Genomic DNA, 21,822 nt, shown 5'->3' with positions numbered 1-21,822 from the left:
CCTACCTGGGATCTTTTGACTTCTAGACATGCTGAGATTATCATGGATTGGGGGAGGGAGTACACAAACTTTATCCTCTCTCACACGCACACATTCAGAGTCTCTCACACACATACATGCACACAGGCTCTCACAAATATACATACACACATATGTACACAGACCCTCTGTCACACACATATACATATTTAGGGTCTCATACACCTACAGGTTCTCTCACACACATAGGCTCATTTTTTCTCACACAAGAAAGCTTCCTCTCTCTCACACACACAAGAAAGCTGCTTCTCTGACACACTATGCCTCTCTTACACATACACACAAGCAAGCTGCCTCTCTCTCTCATACACACACACACACACGTAAGCTGCTTCTTTCTTCTCACACACACATACAAGCAAGCTGCCTCTCACACACACAAGCAAGCTGTCTCAGTTATACACACACATAAGCAGGTTTGCTTGCTCACTCTCTCTATCACACACACACACACTCAGCCTCACTCTCTGTTCGGTCACTGCCACGCTGGTATGAGATTCATCGCGGGGTCATCTTTCTGTTGGTGGAAAGAAGGAACCCTGCTAGCACTTCATCCAGCAGCACCTGTGGGGCCATCTGCCTGCTGGCGAGGAGTGGGAACCCTGCCAGCCTATCATCCAGTATGCTCATGGCCGCGGGGTTCTTTCATTGCTAACGGGGAGTGAGAACCCCGCCGGCACAAATTCCAGTGCGCCGATGGCCGCAAGCTCATTTCATTGCTGGTGGAGCGTGCGAACCCTGCCAGCATCCCATCCTGCAGAGCTGCGGTCTTTCTGCCAGCGGGGCGCGGGGCAAGGGACCCCCCCCCCCCCCCCTGGCGTTAGCATTCCAAATATAAAGTGAGGGTGATGGAGTCACTGCAGGGGTAGTTTGGGGGATGCTTGCTGCCGCTCCCAAAACTGTGCTGCCTGAAGCAGCTGCCTCACCCTGCCTCATGATCGAACAACTCCTCATCTAAGGCGGATATGACCCACGTGCGATCCCTTCCCAGCCTCTCGCCTAGCAGGGCCTGTGTCGGAATTGCAGGTCTTCCCCTGTGGACACCAGATGGGGCTCACTACATGTGCACCGGCCACTCACAGCTGGGCTGTGCAGACCCTTTGCACACACTCTACATGTACACAAATTCCAGCCAAACCGACTCTTCCATTGGAAGCAACAGAACCCCTCACCCTACTTATGGAAAAATTAACAATTTTACCAAGAACAGAAAGACCAGACCTCACTGTGATAAGGGAGGAGAGTCATGGCCAGCACAATTTGGAAAATTATATCTACGCAGACTCCCATAGGATTAAAACCTCGACTGCCACTGCCTGTCTCTAAATACCTGAAGCTTATTGGCAGTCCCAGACATTCTTCCTGTGTTGCGTTCGTGCCTGCTTTTGCCCTCGCTCCACCCTCTCTACCTGTGTGGTGACTCCCTCCGTGCCTGATGGACGGCTTGATGCCGCAGCGTCTCCATGCCGCTTCTCCCCGGCGTCCCCGGGCCGGCTCGACACTGCGGATCCGCCATGTTCCCGATGACGTAGGTCGCGCGCTCCGAAGTATGTACCAGCAAGGGCGCGAACCTCAGGGGCGTCCCCCTGTATTGACGTCATCCGCTTCCAACATAAAAGGTCTTTACTTTTGCTAACAGATCGCGTTAGCAAGGACTCCGACTGGACTAGCTTCGGCTGTCCAAGACTACTTTGCACCCAAAGGATTGCTTGCAGGATTTCCATCGGACCCGCTTCACTCTTGCAACATTGCCTCTGTGGACCTACCAGGGGTATCCGCTCCTCGGGGGCCTCAATCTCTTTCTCTATTTCAGATTACAGATAGGAACCGGTACTCACTCCTCGAGGGCCCATGTTCCTGAACACTCTGAAGATTCTTTATTGACTAGAAGCTATTCCAGATACATATTGTGAGTTACCACCGCTCTCTCAAGAGCTTTCCCTGGAACCAGGTACTCGCTCCTCGGGGGCCTAACCCTTTCCAGCTACTGAGACATCTGTTTATTTATTTTATTTATTTATTTTTAATTTTTATATACCGAGGTTCTTATAGAGACTATAAATCACTCCGGTTTACATATAACGATAAACTGCCCAACAGAGATAAGGGGGCTTTACATAGAACAGTGGTACATATGGAACATTATAACTGGATGACAATTTAACATAATGATAATAAATAATATAGAATAGTTTTACTTGTAATTAATAAAATTATGTAATATAAACTGTATAATTTAAATATTTAACTTGGATATAGTGACATATTAACCATGCCAAATATAAATAATAAGATAAAATGAATTTTGAACTTAGAAATTGTAGTCCAGTTGCAGAGGAAAATATAAATAAGATTAATTTTTAGAACTCAAAGATTGTTGTCCAGTTGCAGAGACCTGAAGGTAGGACTTGGTATGGTGACCATAATTAGGGGATACTTCTTATTTGGAAGACTTTCCGTCTTGGTAGGATTGTGAGTCTGGGAAGGCTTGTTGGAAAAGAAGAGTCTTTAGTCTTTTTTTGAACTCTTGATGATTGGGTTCAAGTCTTAGATTTGGGGGGAGCATGTTCCACTGGTGGGGGCCTGCTAAGGATAGCGCTCTTTTGCTCAGAGATGATTTTACTTGTTGGGCATGCAGTGATCCTTTGTAAGCGCTTCTGATAGGTCTGGAAGATGTGTGCGGTTGGAGTTGAAAGCTTAACGTGATGGGAGCTATTTTGTTTGTCGCTTTGTGGATGATTGTGAGTACCTTATAGAGTATCCTTTGTTTAATGGGAAGCCAATGTAGATTACTAAGGATTGGGGTGATGTGATCTTTTTTGTTAGTGCTTGTTAGAATTCTGGCAGCAGAATTCTGTACCATCTGTAATGGTTTGATCGTGTTGTTGGGTAGACCTAGTAGCAGGGAGTTGCAATAGTCGAGCTTTGATAATATTATGGAGAAAAAACAATCTTACCTGCTGGTTCTACTTGATCTTTCTGCGGCGTTTGATACGGTAAAACATACTACACTTATAGACCAACTAACTAATATAGGGATCAAAGGCACAGCTCTCAAATGGTTTCACTCCTTCCTAAGCAACAGATTCTACAAAGTAAGGATAAACAACAAAGAATCGCATCCAATCCTTACAGAGCAAGGAGTCCCGCAAGGATCCTCACTTTCTCCCACCCTATTCAATATCTACCTCCTCCCTCTCTGCCACCTACTCTCAAACCTCAAGCTTACCCATTACCTCTATGCAGACGACATTCAAATCCTTCTCCCAATTACAGAATCCCTTCAAAAAACCATCACTTACTGGAACGAATGCCTACAGCCCATTAAGGAATTACTCTCAAGCCTCAACCTAGTATTGAATGCCAATAAAACCGAAATGCTCATTGTCTCTCAGGATCCACTCACAATCTCTTCTAGCTTCTCTCTACCAAACGCTAATAACATGTTCTCACCGGACGTCAGAGACCTTGGAGCATGGCTTGACAATCATCTTAACCTAAAAAAGTTCGTAAACAATACCACGAAGGACTGCTTTTACAAACTGCAAGTCCTCAAAAAACTTAAACCCCTCCTTTATTTCTCCGACTTCAGGCTAGTACTTCAATCCATAATATTATCAAAGCTCGACTATTGCAACCTTATGTGAGTTATCATCTAGTGCTGGCTATGTATATCTGCATACCCTGTCTACTCACTATCTACAGTCTCTTTACAGCTCAGCAACCCTGGGATCGTGGTTCCAGTATCTGAGGGACTTTAGCCCTGCCAGGCATACCAGCTCACTACTGCCACCTCTGGTGGTTATACTAACCTGTCTAATAAAAGAATTATCTGTGTCTGTCTCTACTCCAGCCTAGCTGGTGGTCCCTCTCGGGACTCCCTCCTGGGGGCGCTGTCATCTGCCATCGGCCCAAGGATTCACCAATCTACTTTCTGTCCAGCTGAGCACCATCTCTAGTACTCTGTTGGTACAGGTTGCCAACTCTGCAGTCTACATCATAACATATTGCCATTCCTTAGCAGACCCATAGGAGGCAGTACACTACAGATTGCTACTCCTCCCCTTTGGGGAGGGGATTCTGTCAGACTGCTATTCTCATCTGCTGGCTCCTCCTACCCGCATAGCAAATCCCAACAGATTGCTAACCTGCCACCAGATCCCACAACATCCTGGAGCTTTGGTTATTTAAAAAAAAAATAAAATTTAAGATTGATGCATTGGTCAATATGAAAATGTCAGCCAGCACTTAGGCAGCACCAATGTGAGATTCAGAATTGCTTGTGCTTTCAAGTCAGCAGGAACGGCAAAAGTTTGAAATCAACATTTGCACTGCCACATGGCCTGGCGACCAGCCAGCTGGAATATGCGCGCGCGAGTTAAGGTGGTGTTGTAACAATGTCCTGGAAATAAGAAACGTTTGTTCTGGCACTGAAGGCGGGGTCTTATTACAGGATTCACTTGTCCATGCTGCACAGAGAAATCATAGTGGCCACCAAATGCTGCAAATGAGTAGCCCAAATGAAGTTTCTACGACCACCGCTGAAGTCCTGCCAGGATGCTTCAGACATCTTCCAAGGCCATGGACAGTTGAACCCACTGTCCTCCTGATCTCATCTTCCACCTTCCTCTATGGGCGTGGAGCATTGGAGCAGCTGCCTGATCTGGGTCCTCAATTCGCTGGTCCTTTCCTTCATGTCCTCCCCCACGGTCTGGCTGTTGGTCTGCTCCAGCTCCAGTAGGATGGACTGCAGGGCATCCGCGTTCTTCACCGACTCCATCTGCTCAGGGTCAGCCTTGATCTCCTCCACCCAGTCCAGATAGGCCTGCAGAAGGCCCATGTCATCCACAAAGCTGCTGATGATCTTCAGGCCTGGCTTCCTCTGGCACAGCTCGATCAGCTGTCGTTTGCCAGCGTCGCTCAGTTTGTTGCCCACGATGCTGGGGACAAAAGAAATGTAGAGACAGATGTGGAGTTATTCTGGTTTCTACTTTGCCACTGGAATTCCTGAGTAGTCAGCTTGCCAGTTACGGGAGTGGCATACCACTATAATGTTCACCTCCCATTGGGAGTTACAGCAGGCCTGGAGCTAAGATTGGGGCAATTGGGGCATCCATATGCAGGACCAGAGGGTGAGGGGAGGTCAGAGAACCCAGGGGCGGGGGGTGGGAGTTCATCTCCTGAAAATTGGAACGTGGAGAAGTGGGAGTTGGGCTGAAGTGGCACCAGCACAGGGTCCTAAAGTAAGTGAGGGAACATCCCTCTTTGGCCTGGTTATTTGGCGCCTTCGAAATGTGGTACCCTTGGCAGTTGCCTATGGTATCCATGCCTAAATCCAGGCCCGGGTTACAAGGTTGCGTGAATAGCTGCACCGGTCCTGAGTCCATATTAGTTAGATATATTGTTTGCCAGTCAACATGACCAATTAAAAAACATCTTTAGCAGCATGCTGTAGCATATTTAGTTGTCAGCAATCTGCCCAGTTGTCCCATCAATTGTGTCACAACAGATCCTGCCCAGCCTCTGGTCTTGGCCTTGCCACTCCTTCCCCTCCCCCACCCTCTGTATCTGTCATGGCTCTGCTGGCGCTGATTTCCACTCTCCCAGTGATTAAGTGTTTCCTCCTCTTTCCTCTCTCCATGACCTGGAATTTCTTTTTCTATGCTCTATGGGACCTTAATGCTGGCCACTTGGTGTTGGAAGGATTCCATCCAATCTGCCTTTTATCTTTCACAGAACAACTCAAACTGGAGTTAATGATATGGTAGATAAATTTAATTATGCTGATATTCTGTTATTCCTCTCACTCCACGTCTTCCCTCCCACTCCCTCACAATTTTTTTTCTAGTGAATTTAGCGCTGGTGAAAGGCCCCAGATTGCAAGCACATTGGAAACTAAAGCCTTCCAAAAGAAAATATATTTGGGGGAGAGCTGATCTACTTTTATTGTATTTTTTTGGGTTTGGCAGTTTCCTCCTGCTCCTAGAATTGGCCTCCACTGGGCAATAGCACCAGGAGCCTTCCTTCCCAGCTACCCAGGTCATTGCTTCCCTAGCTCAGCCATCGCAGCGGCGACCCTTGGCTGGGAGCCACAGGCTGTGATCCCTTCCAGAACACAGTATGTGCCCACCCATGCTCCACCCAGTGGGTGTCACCATCGAGCAATTACTGGGACCTCCCCCCTCATCCTCAGCAACTGAACGCTGCTCCACAGCATCCCCAGCCTTCGGCCCAGCCCAACCTGGCCTTTTAAAAGTATAATGGCGACTTCTACTCCCTCCCTGCAGGATCTCCGCCAACTCACGTCAGGATGCGGAGAGTGGAGTTCTTCAGTAGGCAGGACAGCATGTTGTCAAGGCCCCTGTCCGTGATGCCAGTGATGTCCATGTACAGCTCCTCCAAGGTGCTGTTGAACTGAAGAGCTTCCCACAGAATCTGGACCCCCTCTGAGCCAATGCAGTTGCCACACATCCTTCACAACACAAAAAGAGGATGATGAACAATGGAGTCAAGCAGGGAGAGAGAGAGAGAGCCCCCCCCCCCCTCCCCGCACCAACAGTAGCCCTCTGGGTCGACACGCTTGTCCTAATCTGCAGTAGTAGCATCATAGAATGACCCCATTTTTCCAGTCCTGGGTTTGCTCCATGGCATCTATGAACCTGTAGGTTGAATGCTCTAAGAAAATAATTTTGAGGTAGCATTCACAGCTCCTCATGGGGAGGAAGTCCCAGCCATTGATGAATGGTGACATCTACTAGGCAGACTTCGGCTACACAGAAAACAAGTTCTGGAGGGTCCGGAGACTGTCACCACATAGGCTGAGCTATGAGGAAGGTTATAAAGTAGGTCAATGTTATTGACGTCATCTTCCAGGGCTGCAAAGGGGTCAGGTTTTGAGGATATTCCTCATGAATATGCATGAGAGATTTGCATGCACACTGCCTCCACAGTATGCAAATCTATCTGATGCATAGTCATTAGGGACAGCCTGAAAACCCTGCCCTTTTGCAGACCTCAAGGACTGGAAGTGAACATCACTGAAGCAGGGAAAACACCACAGATAGTTGAGAGTGACGGGCCATGGCACTGTAGACCAAAGACGCTGGTTCTGATTGAGCTGAAGCCCAAAAAGGCAGGAGGAAACTGACAGGTCAAAAATACAATTTACAAAAAGAAAAAAAGCAGGAACAAGTTCATAGATGTAATGGGGATTAAACCAGGCTTGGCCCATTACCCGGAACCATCTGGAGACTCTGCCAGAAGTCGATAAACCTCAACCCAAATCACTATTTATCTGCATAAGTGGCTATGAAAATTTCCTTCTGCATGACTTCTGACCTCCAGGCTATGAAATTCTTCCTCTTAGCCTGGGTCAGCCCAGATATAGCTGGGAACAACGTTCAAGATAAAGGTAACTAAAAGTGTCCCCTTACCCTGAAGAGGACCTGTCAAGTTTTTGTGAGAGACAAGATATTTTGGGTAGATTCAATTATGTATGTGGATTGTACTCCACACCGATCGCTTAGATGGAAGTAGTGGAATGTAAGGGTCAGAAATAAATAAATAATTAATTAATAAAACACTGCCGTCCGCACAGAATCAAACCGACACCATGCGTGGGATTACGAGGCAGCTCTCATTTTCAGTATGAATCTCAAGATCATTGTACATCCTGTGCGGGAGGAGGGACAAGCCTTTTATCCGTAAATTCCTGAGCCTCTGAACTCTGTCACTTGGGTGACTCATCGCCTTACCCCCCTCGCACTCCCTGCACCTCCCTGAATTCATTTACCATATTCATTGTCCAGGCACTGGTGGAAAAAGTGTCTGATTGTGATTGTGATTGGGGTAAATCATTATTGGCGGAGGTGATCCTGCAGATAGTTTAAGGTAGATCCTGTCTATAATAAATGCTTAAAATAAATACATCTATTCTTTCTGTATAGACTTTTAGGCTGCATGCATAAAGAAGGCTGGAGTTAGCATGTGCAGTGTTTAAATCACATTTTTACTTTCTGTCCAAAACATGTAGAGTTACCACCCAACCCAAAGAATTCTGAATATGCCTTATTGTGTTCATCATCAGGTACAGTAATCCTGAATGGAATAAAACCAGGCCTTGTTCGGCCCCTTTGAGTTGACTTGAGTCAATTGGCGATCCTACTGATGAGTCGTTTGGGGTAGAAGGTCAGAGATCACAATGGAGGAGTCATCATCCAGGAGAAGACATTCCAGCACAGAGGTGACTTGCTACTCACAGGAGACTCTTCACCTGGCAGTCTGGGGACTTCAGAACAGCGGACTCCATGATGGCGGCTTCTTTATTCAGGGAGTTGTACCGCAAACTGGAGACGAAGGAAGCAACGTGACTTTGTATTTCAATATTTCATCAAGCACACATTTTCTTTACAACTAGTTACAATTAAGTCTGTACTCTTATCACCTTAAAATGCTATTATTCTGCTGAAAAAGTGCAGATTGCATGTTTGAAATGAAATAAAATTTAATCTTTTATTTCCACAAAAAACAGATTATGACATCAGATAACTATTGCTTTCTCTCACTTTTCTACTAAATCTCTGTGCTTATCTCAGGCTGTCTTGAAATCTAATATTGTTTTTTTTTTTTTTACTTTCACCTTATCCATTTGGCAAACTGTTCCATTCATCTATCACCTTATCTATGATTAAATATTCCCCTGCTTCAGCCTTCTGCCATGATCCCTTCTACATCCTGCCTCTTGTGCATTATTTAGGGGTATCTGAATGGACGCGCCTCCCTCCCTCTTTACCAGCCCCTGACAGAGGATATGAATGAATTTAAAGGCTCTATAGTTTGTTTCTAGATGAGTTTTGTTCTTTAGCTTTGGAGAACTGACAATAACTAAGTCGGGAGGAACATTAATGAGAGAATGCTAGTAGGATGTACGTTGTATTCTGCCTGCTTTACGGTATATTTTATTTTGTCTAAGGTTGTTTTATTATCCTTTTTCAGCTATTCTATTGAATGTAAACGCACAAAATTTGCTTAATGTGTGATATTTGATGTTGTCTGGAGATTGTATGTGTTTTTTTTAAACTGAAATTTTTGATTAACAATGTTTGTTAATTGTTGAGTGATTGTAGATATTAGAATATTAGATAGCCCAGGAATAAATTTTTAAAATAAATAAATGTTTTGCTGTAAAATGTTTTAATTATATGGTGAAATGTGAAATTGTAAACACTGTACTTATGTTTCCTTTACATGCTGTAATTTACATTTTAATTTTGTGAACTTTGAGCATTTGCTGTTCAAGCAGTCTAGAAGTTGCAATAAACTAAGGTAACCTCAATCATATATGTAGGTCCTTAAGCCCTCAGATGTCAGACTCTGCACTATTTCAGTGGCCCTTCTCTGGACTAACTCTATTTGGTTTATATTTGTCTTAAGATGTGGCCCCTAGAAATGGACACAGTACTCTAGATGAGGTCTCACCAAAAGTTTGTGCAAAAGCATTATCATCTTTTTTCTGCCGGTGAATGCGTCATGGCTGCTACTTTAGTACTTACTAGAGTATTTCACAACGGTGTAGGAGTGGCTGGAGTCGTCTCAGGCCTTCCATCCCCATGTTTGTGTAGCCCAGGTTGAGGGTCTTCAGTTTCCTATTGGAATGCTGCAGAACGTAGAAGAGAGCTGCACAGTCCACAGGACTCAAAGTCACCTTGAACAGGTTCACTTCGTCGATCTCTGGAGCCACTTCCTCCACGACAATCTTCTGCTGGAGCTCCCGCAGGCAATGCAGAAGATTGAGGAACTTTTGATTCGCCTCGTACCGAACCTTCTCCTTGAACCACTCTGCGAGGAGTAGCAGAATGTTTCTACTCAGGTCGTCCACCAGCCCATTAAGTTTGCCCTCTATTCTGGCACAGAGCAACCCCATGAAGAACCTCGTAAACATTTGCAAGTTCTCCCATCTGTTCCCTGCCAGCATCTTCTTAGTGGCAGAAATCAGTTCATTGCTGATAGGCTCCTGAGGGATGGTACCAAAGCACCATAGGTTCAGGCTCACGATCAAGTCCTCTGGACGTGGGGACATGGCCATAACACAGTACAAGGCTGCCAGATGCTCCTGCACAGTCATGTGGAAGAAGGAAAACATCTCCACTTCTTTCTGGTCCTTGATGCTGATGAATATTTTGCTGAGGAAGCTTGTGGGCAGTTTGCTGGCATCAAAGCCAAAGTCCTGAAGGTCAGTCTCATAAAACAAAATCTTGTTACTGAGCAGGGTGTAGTACGCCAGTTTCCCTAATTGCCAAAGCACATCCTTCATAGCTCTGAGAACGGCTGGGCTGCATAGTTTGGGAGGGTTCTCCAAGTCTCCTCCCAGTGACTCCTGGCGCATGTGGTGATGGATGATGGTACAGAGGTAGCAGCGGTACACTTCAGTGATGGTTCGAGGGGGGCTTTCACAAAACGAGCCCTGGGCCTCGCCCATGAAAAACTCACGCAGGGCTGTGCAGATGATGAAGCAATAAAGGGGAATGAATGACAACCCCGATAGGTTATCATTCCTAACAATATATTCAAAGACTTCCGTGGCCACCTCTTGGTTCCTGAAAAATCTGAGGCAATATTCTTCTACTTGTTGCTCTTCAAATCCAAGGATGATGACATTTCTGTCAAACACTTCTGGTGGGATAATGATATTGGGCCTAGTGGTGACAATTATGGAAACTTCTGCCAAAAGGGTCCCCTTTAGCAGGCTACATACCAAGTCTTTGACATGGGTTGGTTGATCAATCTTAGTGCAGACAGTTTTATCCGTTAAGTTCAAGGAATATCTGAACTCATCGAGACCATCCAAAACAATCAAGATTTCTTCTGGATGATTGAATAGCTCCTCTAACATTTGCTCCAAATGGGCATGCTTGCTCTGGATGAGGCTAGTTAAGGATATATTGTTTGTGATCAGATTCAGTTCCCGGAAGGTAAAGTCTATGACACATTTGTAGTTCTTGAAGGCCACACCCATGGCCCACTCACTCAGTACCCTCTGCATTGCCACACTCTTGCCAATGCCCGCAATGCCACTTATGAGGATTTTGTGGGGCTTTTGACCCTCGAAAGGCATAGGGGACAGGAGCTCCTTCAGTGGGATCCTCTGGTACCTGTTGTGTTCATAGATCCTAGCCCGCCGGTTGGCCAGCGAGAAGTACTCATGCTGGCTGAGCGTCTGGGACAGGTCATCAGTGGTGATGAAGAGTTCAGTATAGCGAATCTCAATGTGACAACAGGAGCTAGAGTCCTCAACGTTGCCCTGAATCTTGCTTGTCCTGTTGAGCAGGGACCTCTTGTGGCTCTGAAGAAGTACTAGAAATCGTAGAATGAAAATCAGTTGAGTGCCATTGCCCGTACACTATGAGACAGGTAATACTTAGAAAACAAATGCATAGGAAGCTTCCAGGAAATGCGAACCATCTTTAAATTTATAGGTTTTATAAGTAACTTCTGACTTTACAATCTCAGTGGCACATTTGAAAGGAAAGCATAAAGGGATTTGGCCCTATAAAAGAGACAAGCTGTTAACCTTTGGATGGAGAAGAATTTGAGAGAATGAAAGATGTTGGCAGTGCTTCAATGCTTTCTAATTGCCACAGTAACTGTAAACAGTGCTTCTTTCTGTACTAATGCTATCGTTAAACACTTCCTTCTATGCTAGAGCATCTGTAACTCTCCTTTCCATATTGAAGTTGCTACTAGCAGTGAAAGAACAGAACACACACAAGTGCAAAGCAATGTAGCATTCTAGTGATATGGTTGGAGCTCCCTCTTTAGGCTGAAAGGGGCAGTACATTACAACAATGTGACTGAGCCACAACGAATGGACATTTTCCGACATCTAAAGGCAATTACAGGTAAGAGAAATTCTCATTTATCATTTAAGTATCTGGCTAAATAACAATATGACTCCACATTCAAATAAAACCCCAACATATTCTGGCCATATGCTGTTTCAGATAGGTGCATCTTATCTTCAGGTTAATTATAAGAAAAATCAGAAAGAAGCGATAAGGTCCGCTGGATCCCAAAGAGAAACTCCAGACACCACTGTGACCCAACTATGAAATTCCCTAGAAATCTCTGAGGAGGAAAAACTGCTGGACGCACAGAGCCTTTCAGTGTTTCCATGCGTGTCACCTGAGAGAGGCGGCTGCAAATGACCCACTCCTGCTCACCTTTCAGCTGAGGGCTCAGGGATCGTCTTCCATTTGTTGACTGAGGACCTCCACCATCTACTTGAAACACAAAGAGAAAGGAGTTTTTCACTGACAGATCGGTAGGTCCTCCGGTTACCCGCACCCTCTCTTCTTCCCTGGACTCACTCGGCCTAGGAGTGGTGCTGCTCAATGGCACTCACATACACGGTTGTTAGGAGGATGGTCAGCCATAGGAGGGCAAAGCAGCATGGGAGAAAAATAGGAAATGAACGATGCTGGTTGTTCATGATGGTCTCCTGACGAGCGTGGGATGACAAGTAATGAAAAAAAGCTGTGCCCAGTGTCCTTTCATAAGGAAAGAAGCTGTGTTTGAGTGTTGCTCGACGAGAGCCAGATGAGGAAGGGTTAAGGACAAAAACTGCAAAGAGTAAGGAGAAAGCCCACGCATGATGATTACTGATGAGAGCAGGATGGGGAAAGGTGGCCATGCACGGCAGCTGGGTGCTGAGAGTTAGGTGGGATAAAGCAAAGAGACCATGCACGACGAGCTAAGAAACACAGAGTAGATGCAGAGCTGGTGCTAGCTTTTCTGCTGCCGGATGCAATGAATTACTGTGCTGCCACCCCCGTCCCTGCATCACTCAGTCTCTGTCCCGGGCCCATCAAAAAGAAGCCCAGTTCCATCCTCCCCAAACGCAACTCATGGTCAAGAGAAGGGTATTAGGTAGGTACCCCAAGCAAACCTTACGGCCTTCAACACACAAACATACCCTCTACAGACGCACCCACACAATTAAATTATGCATTTATAACAGATTTTACATGAAAAAAGAACTTTCAAAAGTACAGTCTTCTGCGGCAAAAATATCACTGACAACATGCATATTATATTTACATGCACTGCTGGAGTGCCAGCCAGAAAATCCTGCAAAAAAGAGACTTGGAGCTCCTATGGAATTAGACGTTTTGTAATGTGTGCTGGGTGTGGGCTTGGCCCTCAGAAAGCCAGGAATAAACGGAATTACCCGCTATGACCGTTGGCCGTGACCGACCCAACTCACGTCATGTCATGCCCTGCTCTCCACTCCGGGTGAACTCGCGGCCGTGGCTAGCCGCTACCGCCACCCCAGTGGTAGCAGTAAGGCTGCACCAGGCTTCCAACGCAGGCTGGGGTAACCTGCATGGGGGCGGCAGGCTTGCAACAGGCTGGAATAATCTGCACAGGAGCAGCCATGCAACAAGCCCGGGTCAGCCCCATTCAGACAAAGGCTCGCTGGATTATTAGAAAGCTCGGTGGTAAAACATGGGAGGGAGGCCTGGATGTTGCATAAAGAGAAAGACGACAATATCTGATCAGCCTACCAGCAGGAGGCCAGTGCTGTAATGGAATTTAACCATGCGTGGGACAGGTAGAGCAGGCGTGCTAGAGCGTGGAGTGGAGTGGGTGAGCCAATCGGTCCTTATCTGCTCTCACTTACTACGTTAGAAGCACTCAGGTGCTCTCTTGTTGAAAGAAGCATAGGACGCACCATTACCTTTAACAGCCTGCTCAGAGAGCTGATATTTTTTTGACGACTTGCTCTTGAGTTTCAGCCAACAAAAGGGGCCTTTCTTGGTGTTCGCTGAAAGATTAGAAAACAGAAAAGCACAAAGTAAGATTATCAGACATGATCTGGTCTTGGCTGAGTCAGTCCTGATTTTGCACTCATGTAAATTCCTGTTACTACATAGTAACAGAGCAATGACGGCAGAAAAAGACCAAATGGCTCATCCAGTCTGCCCAGCAAGTTTCTTATGGTAGTAACTGCCGCTCCGTACAGGTTACCCCCGTGTTTCTGGTAAGGGTAGTAACTGCTGCTTCGTGTCGGTTACCCCCAAGCCCTATGTTAAGAGTAGTAATATTTACATTCAAAACCAAGCAACTGTCAAACCCATAACCAAATTACTGCTAGCAACATTTTTACGTGGTGAGCAGCCTTCTCGATAATTCAGACAGCGCTGCTTGAATGTCCTTTGCTTTTGGACCTGGTTGTAGAAGCAGCCCTGTGCTTTTCCCCTAATGTCTGCGTATCAGTACCCCAGACCGTAAAAGTCGGGGCCCGGCATTGCCTGACGTCTGAATACAATTCCCCTTTTTACCCCATGAAGGCAATGGGGCAAAATCAGGACGGGACCGGCCTGTTGGAATGATAATGAGCTGGTCGGAGACCTAAATATTAATGCAGCGGCACAGCTTTTCCTGACCCTGCTGCCCTCCTACCTGGCTGCGCTGGGTGCTGGGTTCTTCTGGATTCGGGGTTCTTGCGGCCTGGATAGTTCTCCTCTAGCCAGTGCTGAAGCTCCGGGCAGTAATTTTCCCGCACTTCCCACAGGACCTGCAGGAAGCGTGCGCCCCGCTCCTCGTCCCTGTTCACCAGCTCTAGCAGAGAGATGACCTGGTTCAGCTTGGGCTGCCTCTCCAGCAGGGAGAAGTAGTCGGCCTGCGAGAGGACACCATGGTCATGGAGCCAGCGCAACAGCAGCTCCGGGTTCTTCTGCAGCCACCTCCCCAGGTCCTCCCGGGACTTCTGGATCAACTGGCCGGAAGCTGAGCAGCCAGCCATCTGAGGAAGGGGGTATGGAGATGAAAAAGAGAGAAAGAAAATTAAAAGAGATGAGAGGGAAAGAAAACAGAAAGTGTGAGAGAGAGAAACGTGTATCAGCAAAACGCACAGTGAAATGTCAATGAGCTAATGCACCGGCAAAGTCTTATGAAGGAAACACTTTGCAAACGGCTTCTCCCCATCCTCTGGCACCCTCAGCAGTTGATCCGCAAGGCAATTCATCTGCGGCTTCCTTCGCAAAGTTCAAGAGCCGGGAGAGCTCTGCACTGGCATTTTGTTTTGCAATAACTGGAAAACCTGATCTATCTTTACAGGCTCCCTACTGGTCCCACTGGTTTAGTGACTGATTTACTGGACACTCCAGACAACGTGTTGGCAAGGAACGTGTTAGGTCAATATTATTTCACTGCAGTGCAGGTGACGTATGGATTATGTTTGGCTCATGCATTGATAAGGTTACAGAAAAAAAGAATAATCTTATCGAACTGCATCCCTGAGACCCTGATTTTGAGCACCAGTTCTGCAGCCACCCTCTTCTCAAATACAGCAAAGATCTCACAGATCAGGAACAGCCCACACACTCCCACCACGGATCAGGTACCGAGCAGACAGCAGCAGTGCAAGTTTCCATAACACACGTACCCACCTGGACAACTTTATTATCCACCAAAATAACTCAACTGAAAGCTAGCTGCACTCCCTCGTCCATAAGAAAATGATTGAGGTTCTTCAGCTTCCTGACATGGATATCTCCTCACAATCAGTCAAATGCTTAGTTCAACAACGGAATGAGGAATTTACCACAGCCATTGATATCCTAGCTCCCTCTCCACCCCCCCAAAAAAACTGCCCCACCTCTGCCAAACAGAAAATGCATCAAACTACAGTCGCACGAGGCGTAGGTGGCACAAACGCAAAACCAACAACTTGAGGCGTTCCAAGGAACATGCAAAAAAATACAAGAAAGCAATCCATCAAGCAACGAAGAAATGTCACCAAACAGCTAGTGCTTGTTGAAAATCACCCAGCAAAACTATTTAAACCAAAGAGGAAACCCTCCAAATCGGAATCCCCTTCCCCTCTTCCTCCCTTTGCGAGACCATCTTCAGTAGATCTTGCAAACCTTTTTGAATCAAACATAGAAGCTATTTGTGCAATCTTCTCATCCTCTCGCCCTGCTTCTTTGACCGAGAGGAATATTGTGAATATATCTTCATCGGTCCTATCCTTTTCATCTCTACCAAATCCTAAAGCAGCCAACTGTTTGAGTTCAGGATGACTTCCCCTTCGGAAATCAAAAATTCCTCCAACAAATCAAGTTATCTCCGTGTCTACTTGATCCAATACCAAACAAGCACACTGGAGAACTAGGTCAACAGTTGGCCCTCTGGCTCTCCTCCATAACTGTAACGTTTGGCTGGTTGCAGGGCAGCCCCACAACTCAATGCAGAACACCACCGGCCCCTGCCCGACTCCACACTTTCCCCGGTGCGTCTGGGTCACCACCATGTGAATTCAGGACTGCGTTGCGCAGTGCCTCGTAAAGACACAACAGCGGGAATTTTCCTCCGGCACTTCCCGATGACGTTAGCCAGCACGGGAGATTTAAAGATCAGTTGTTAAACTTGTCTTCACCTCAGCAAATGGTCCCTCTGCCTTGCACTGCGTGTTGCTAGTTGTGTCCTGTGCCTTGCCTCCTTGTCTCTTGCTGTTACCTTGCTTCTTTGTCTCCTCGCTGCTTCTTGCCTTTCCTTTGCCTTGCCCTGCCTTGATTGCTTTGTTTGTGCCTCACCCCAGTACCTTGTGTTGTCCTGTTCGTTTGTCTGCCTGCCACCTGGTACTGACCTCTGCTACGGACACCGACTTCTTCTTGTACTCTGCCCTGACCATGGCCCGGACTCTGACACTGTCTCCCGCTGCCTGCCCCAACCTCGGCTTGTTCCTGGATCCTGTCTCCTCGCTGCTAGCCCTGACCACTGCCCATACCTGGACTCTCTCTAACCGCTCCTTAAGGGACACTCATCTAAACCCTGCCAGCGCCTGGAACCCAAGGGTTCAATCTGCGGGGAATGGGGCTGGTATATATGAAGCTCCAACTCCATTCCCAGCAAGGGCATGTCCGCCCTCTGTTGGTGTAGGCCTAATAGGTTCACCTACTAGGCTGCGTCAACCACACCACAGCCCAAGGGCACACGTACGTGACAATAATCAATGCTCTGTTATCCCAGGTTACTTGCCCTTCTCCTTCAAGAAGCAGTAAACAATCATGTGATTGTGATGTGAGGAGGCAGATGTAATCCTTCCTTGCTCCGGGACCCTCTTTTGTATATTTCTTAAGTTTTTCACTGAGTTTTAGCCTGCGAACGGATTATTATACCACATAAACTCAGCCTTTGTTCACCAGGGGGCTTTATTACCCTTTTTGGCTTGGGAATGGCGATGAAAACAATGAGGACCAAAATGACAAACAGCGTGACGGGGAGGGTAAGATGGCTGATGCCCTGAATACCATGAACACAGCTTTGTCAGGCCCTGCAGACAGCAGCATTAATGAAAATCGCAGCAGTGGTGATAGCAGCACTGTCCACTAACTTAGATGCTAAATTTGAGAAGGTATATGCCAAATTTGACAAAATATATTCTCTACTCATGGACAGGGTGTCATGAGTCGAAACCGGACGCTGGCAAAATTGAGCGTCCGGTTTTCGACCCGCGAGCCTATTTCAAATTTTTTTGTCTATTTTTTTTTTTACTTTTTTTAACTTTCGGGACCTCCGACTTAATATCGCCATGATATTAAGTCGGAGGGTGCACAGAAAAGCAGTTTTTACTGCTTTTCCGAGCACTTCCCCGGCGCCGGCAGAAATTAACGCCCACCTTTGGGTAGGCGCTAATTTCTGAAAGTAGAATGTGCGGCTTGGCTGACATTTTACTTTCTGTATCGCGTGGGAATACCTAATAGGGCCATCAACATGCATTTGCATGTTGCGGACACTATTAGGTTCGGGGGGGTTGGACGCGCGTTTTGGACGCGCTATTACCCCTTACTGAATAAGGGGTAAAGCTAGCGCGTCTAAAACGCGCATCCAATCGCGGGGTAACAGTAGGGAGGAATTACATTAGCTAGCTAACTTATCCAGCTAAATCTGATTGTGTTGTAGAGCTGTCCTAAAGTCAGCCAGATAAAGTTACCTGGCTGACTTTAAGACAGCAGGCTACACTGAATACTGCGGCTGCACTACTGAATATACCACCAGAGTTAGCCGGCTAACGTTGCTATCTGGACAGTGACTGAATATGGACTTTGTGTACCACAATTTACATCTTTCTTAGCAATCCACATACATACAAAGTTTCTCCACAGAACAAGTGCAGCAGGGAAAGCAACAGCTTCCCACACACTGCCACACCCTGGAACAGGCCCATCAGACAGCAGCAATGCACGCTTCCCTCACACCCCACACACACACTGCCACACCACAGACAGTAGCAATGCACGCTTCCCTCACACCCCCCCCCACACACTGCCACACCACAGACAGCAGCAATGCACGCTTCCCTCACACCCCACACACACACTGCCACACCACAGACAGTAGCAATGCACGCTTCTCTTACACTCCCACACACATACTGCCCCACCACAGACAGCAGCAAGGCACGCTTCCCTCACACATCCACATCCACACCCACACACATACTGCCCCACCATAGAAAGCAGCGATGCATGCTTCCCTCACACATCCACACACGCATACTGCCCCACCACAGACAGCAGCAATGCATGCTTCCCTCACACACATACTGCCCCACCACAGACAGCAGCAAGGCACGCTTCCCTCACACATCCCCACCCACACACATACTGCCCCACCACAGACAGCAGCAAGGCACGCTTCCCTCACACATCCACACCCACACACATACTGCCCCACCATAGAAAGCAGCGATGCATGCTTCCCTCACACATCCACACACGCATACTGCCCCACCACAGAAAGCGGCAATGCACGCTTCCCTCACAGACACACACACACATACTGCCCCACCACAGAAAGCAGCAATGCATGCTTCCCTCACATATACTGCCCCACCACAGAAAGCAGCAATGCATGCTTCCCTCACACATCCACACCCACACACATACTGCCCCACAGACAGAAGCAATGCACGCTTCCCTCACACACCCAAACCGCCTCACCACAGACAGCAGCAATGCACACTTCCCTCACACACCCACACACACACTGCCCCACCACAGAAAGCAATAATGTAATCTACACACCCACACACACAGGGTCACAGCCAGGGATGGGCAAACAGGGTGACTGCCTGGGGTGCCATGTTGTCTTTTTGAGCCTGCCTGTAGGTTTGTGAACAAGTTAGCTCAAAAGAAAAGGGGGAGGCACCAAAAGCAGTCCTTGTACAGGAGACCATTTTGTCCAGCGACTGCCTTAAGAACATAAGAACAGGCCATACTGGGTCAGACCAAGGGTCCATCAAGCCCAGCATCCTGTTTCCAACAGTGGCCAATCCAGGCCATAAGAACCTGGCAAGTACCCACACACCTACACACCAACCATAGTACAGGTAAATATGAACAGCAGCAGCAGTGCAAGCTTCCCTTGATTGGCATAAGGTTGCCAACGGCCCAGTTTTGAACTGGACAGTCTGGTTTTCTGTCGACCAGAAGTACTGACCGGACACTAAAAATCTGTCTCCTGTGACAGGCAGCTCCTTTTCCCTACGGCCTTGTTTACAGTCAGGGGAGGGAGCTAAGGCAGAACCCGCAGCTTGAGAGTGGAACTGCAGCCCTGCCCTATCCCCTCTCCCCGTGCTGTGATTGGGGCGGGATCTCACCTGAGTACTCTTCTTAGCATCTGCCCTGCAGCTCTCCCCCCCATCTCCTCTCTCTACTATCAGGCCGATACTGTAAAGTGCGCAGTGTTGAGCGCCCGCTTTCCTACCGCGCGCCCAGCCACCTCTCCTGGGCGCGCGATACCGTATTTAAATGAAGGGTTGGGCTGAAAAGGAGGTGCATGGGGCAATAGCGCGCCCCTAACGCCTCCTTAGCAGCTGAAGCCCAAGAGAGGTGGCTGTCGGCGGGTTTGGAAAACGGACGCATAATTTTACGAGCGTCCATTTTCCTTCCCTGACCTGCCGGCATATAGTTTTATTTTTGTTTTTAAAAATTTTTTTTTTTAACCTTTTGGTTCCTTCGACTTAATATCGCCACGATATTAAGTCGGAGTAGGTACAGAAAAGCAATATTTTCTGCTTTTCTGAGTGTAAAATCAGCGGATCGGGCGCACATTTTTTTTTCTGTATCCCGTGGGGGCTTTGGACTTGCGTTTTGAATCCGCTAAACCCCTTATTGCATAAGGGGTAGTGGGCGCACATCCAAAACGCTCATCCAACCGTGGGTAAAGCAGTGGGCTCAGCTGAGCGCACTTTGCTGCATCGGCCTGTGGCAGGAGGGGATGAGGAAAGAGCTCAGTCTTTCCCTCCTCCTGCATATCTCAGGTATCCACAGAGGAGAGAAAGAAGCACAGAGGCGGCAAAAACGAAGGGATGGGAGAGAAAAATAAGAGGCATATGGAATGGTGAAAGGAGGGGGAGGCACAGGCTGGATGAAAAAGCAGAGGAGGAAGGAAGGTGGGGAGAGAGGAGGCAGACGGAATGAAGGAGGGGGAGAGACAGAGGAGGACAGAGGCACGGGGGAGGGAGGAGGAAGGAAGGTGGGGAGAGAGGAGGCAGACGGAATGAAGGAGGGGGAGAGACAGAGGAGGACAGAGGCACGGGGGATGGAGGAGGGAGAGAGTCAATAGGGGCTCAGGATGGAAAGAGACAGAAGGGCACTGAAGATGAAGGGAGGGAGAGAGAGGGGGCACAGGGCCAGGAAGCGGCAGGTAAAGAAGAGACTCGGGAGATAGGAGGGAGAGAGAGATGAGGGGCAGCGGGAGAGAAAAGATACAGTCGAGGCACAAGGAGCACAGGGAAAAGAGAGGAGACAGTAGCAAGGGACAAATATATGCAAATTTATTATAATGTCAGAAAGGAATGGGACACCCCCTCCTCCCAGTCATGGTCTCTGGAAAAGTTGGTGACCCTAGACTGGCACCTGACCCAGGTCAGCCCGTCAGGCTGATCCAGTCCTGGTTTTGCCCCACGGCATCTGTGGACTTGTAGTTCACGTTCACTGCCGGCGGGCAACAAAAGCAGAACCGGGTCGGCTCAGATCAGAGGGCATCCCTTGCTTAGAAGAAACAGCACGGGGTCCCTCAAAAGCCGGGTTTGCTGCAAATGTCTCAGAGGCTCTGAGCGAGAAGTCCTGCAGGTTACACCCGAGCTGTGCCGGGGGCTGGCACCGCAGGCGCCCCGGGGATCCAGAGCAACGGGCAAGGGCGTCCGTGCAGCCGCCACAGGGCACTCCCAGGCCTGCGCGCGCCAGGAGGCCTGGGAGTGCTGAGCCCGCACGCGCAGCCCAGACTGGGGGGGGGGGCAGCCCAGCCCAGCCCTTCCAGCTAGCGCCAGGTCGGAGCGACCCGAACAAACGAAACGCACCTCGTCTCTTTCATGTCCGCCCTCCGGCCGCAGACTTCCAGAGGGCACGCGCGACGGAGCCCGCAGGTCCCGGAGGGCGCGGGTGCTTTCCGCGCACAGATACCGCGCACTTGTTAATGTTTCTTCTCGGTTGGGTTGGGTGGCGCCTCCTCGGCGTAATCAGATTGAAATCCGAGCCGGGTTTCGTGCCAACAAAAGAACCTGCGAGCGCGCCGGCCCCGGGCCACCCCTGCTGCTTATTCGTTTCTGCAGCGCTACCGGGTGTACACCGCACTGTACGGATGCACGGAGGAAAGGTCCGCGATGCGTTCGTTTATTAAGAAAATGGTTAAAAGCAGCAAAGCTGGGATCAAGCAGATGGGGGGGGGGGGGATTCAGGTTTAAAAGAAGCCTCAGAAAGCTGGGGTTTTATACAT

The 21,822-nt window shown here is 48.1% G+C and overlaps 1 protein-coding gene across 1 annotated transcript; it reads right to left on the bottom strand.

Moving 5' to 3' along the window:
* Positions 1 to 3,881: 3,881 nt before the first annotated feature.
* LOC115081738 (nucleotide-binding oligomerization domain-containing protein 2-like) lies at positions 3,882 to 21,519 on the bottom strand. Its single transcript, XM_029586153.1, has 8 exons — positions 21,407 to 21,519; positions 14,500 to 14,842; positions 13,775 to 13,861; positions 12,258 to 12,317; positions 9,591 to 11,391; positions 8,298 to 8,384; positions 6,344 to 6,511; positions 3,882 to 4,979 (listed from the first exon to the last, which is right to left on the bottom strand). Exons 2-8 carry the CDS (start codon positions 14,840 to 14,842, stop codon positions 4,652 to 4,654), a joined length of 2,874 nt encoding a protein of 957 aa, XP_029442013.1. The 5' UTR covers positions 21,407 to 21,519; the 3' UTR covers positions 3,882 to 4,651.
* Positions 21,520 to 21,822: the final 303 nt, after the last annotated feature.

Source organism: Rhinatrema bivittatum, unplaced genomic scaffold (assembly GCF_901001135.1).
Source record: "Rhinatrema bivittatum unplaced genomic scaffold, aRhiBiv1.1, whole genome shotgun sequence".
NCBI classification, from domain to species: domain Eukaryota; kingdom Metazoa; phylum Chordata; class Amphibia; order Gymnophiona; family Rhinatrematidae; genus Rhinatrema; species Rhinatrema bivittatum.
The sequence above is the reverse complement of the archived record's forward strand: the minus strand, read 5'-3'. Positions and strand labels throughout refer to the sequence as shown.

What these genes read in the sequence shown, in the direction of transcription:
- LOC115081738 (XM_029586153.1), bottom strand. Translation starts at nt 14,842, where the DNA reads ATGGCTGGCTGCTCAGCTTCCGGCCAGTTGATCCAGAAGTCCCGGGAG. An exon ending in CCTGAGCCCTCAGCTGAAAG is followed by an intron (nt 11,392 to 12,257) that starts GTGAGCAGGAGT and finishes TACGATTTCTAG; the next exon opens with TACTTCTTCAGAGCCACAAG. An exon ending in CACCGTTGTGAAATACTCTA is followed by an intron (nt 8,385 to 9,590) that starts GTAAGTACTAAA and finishes CTTCGTCTCCAG; the next exon opens with TTTGCGGTACAACTCCCTGA.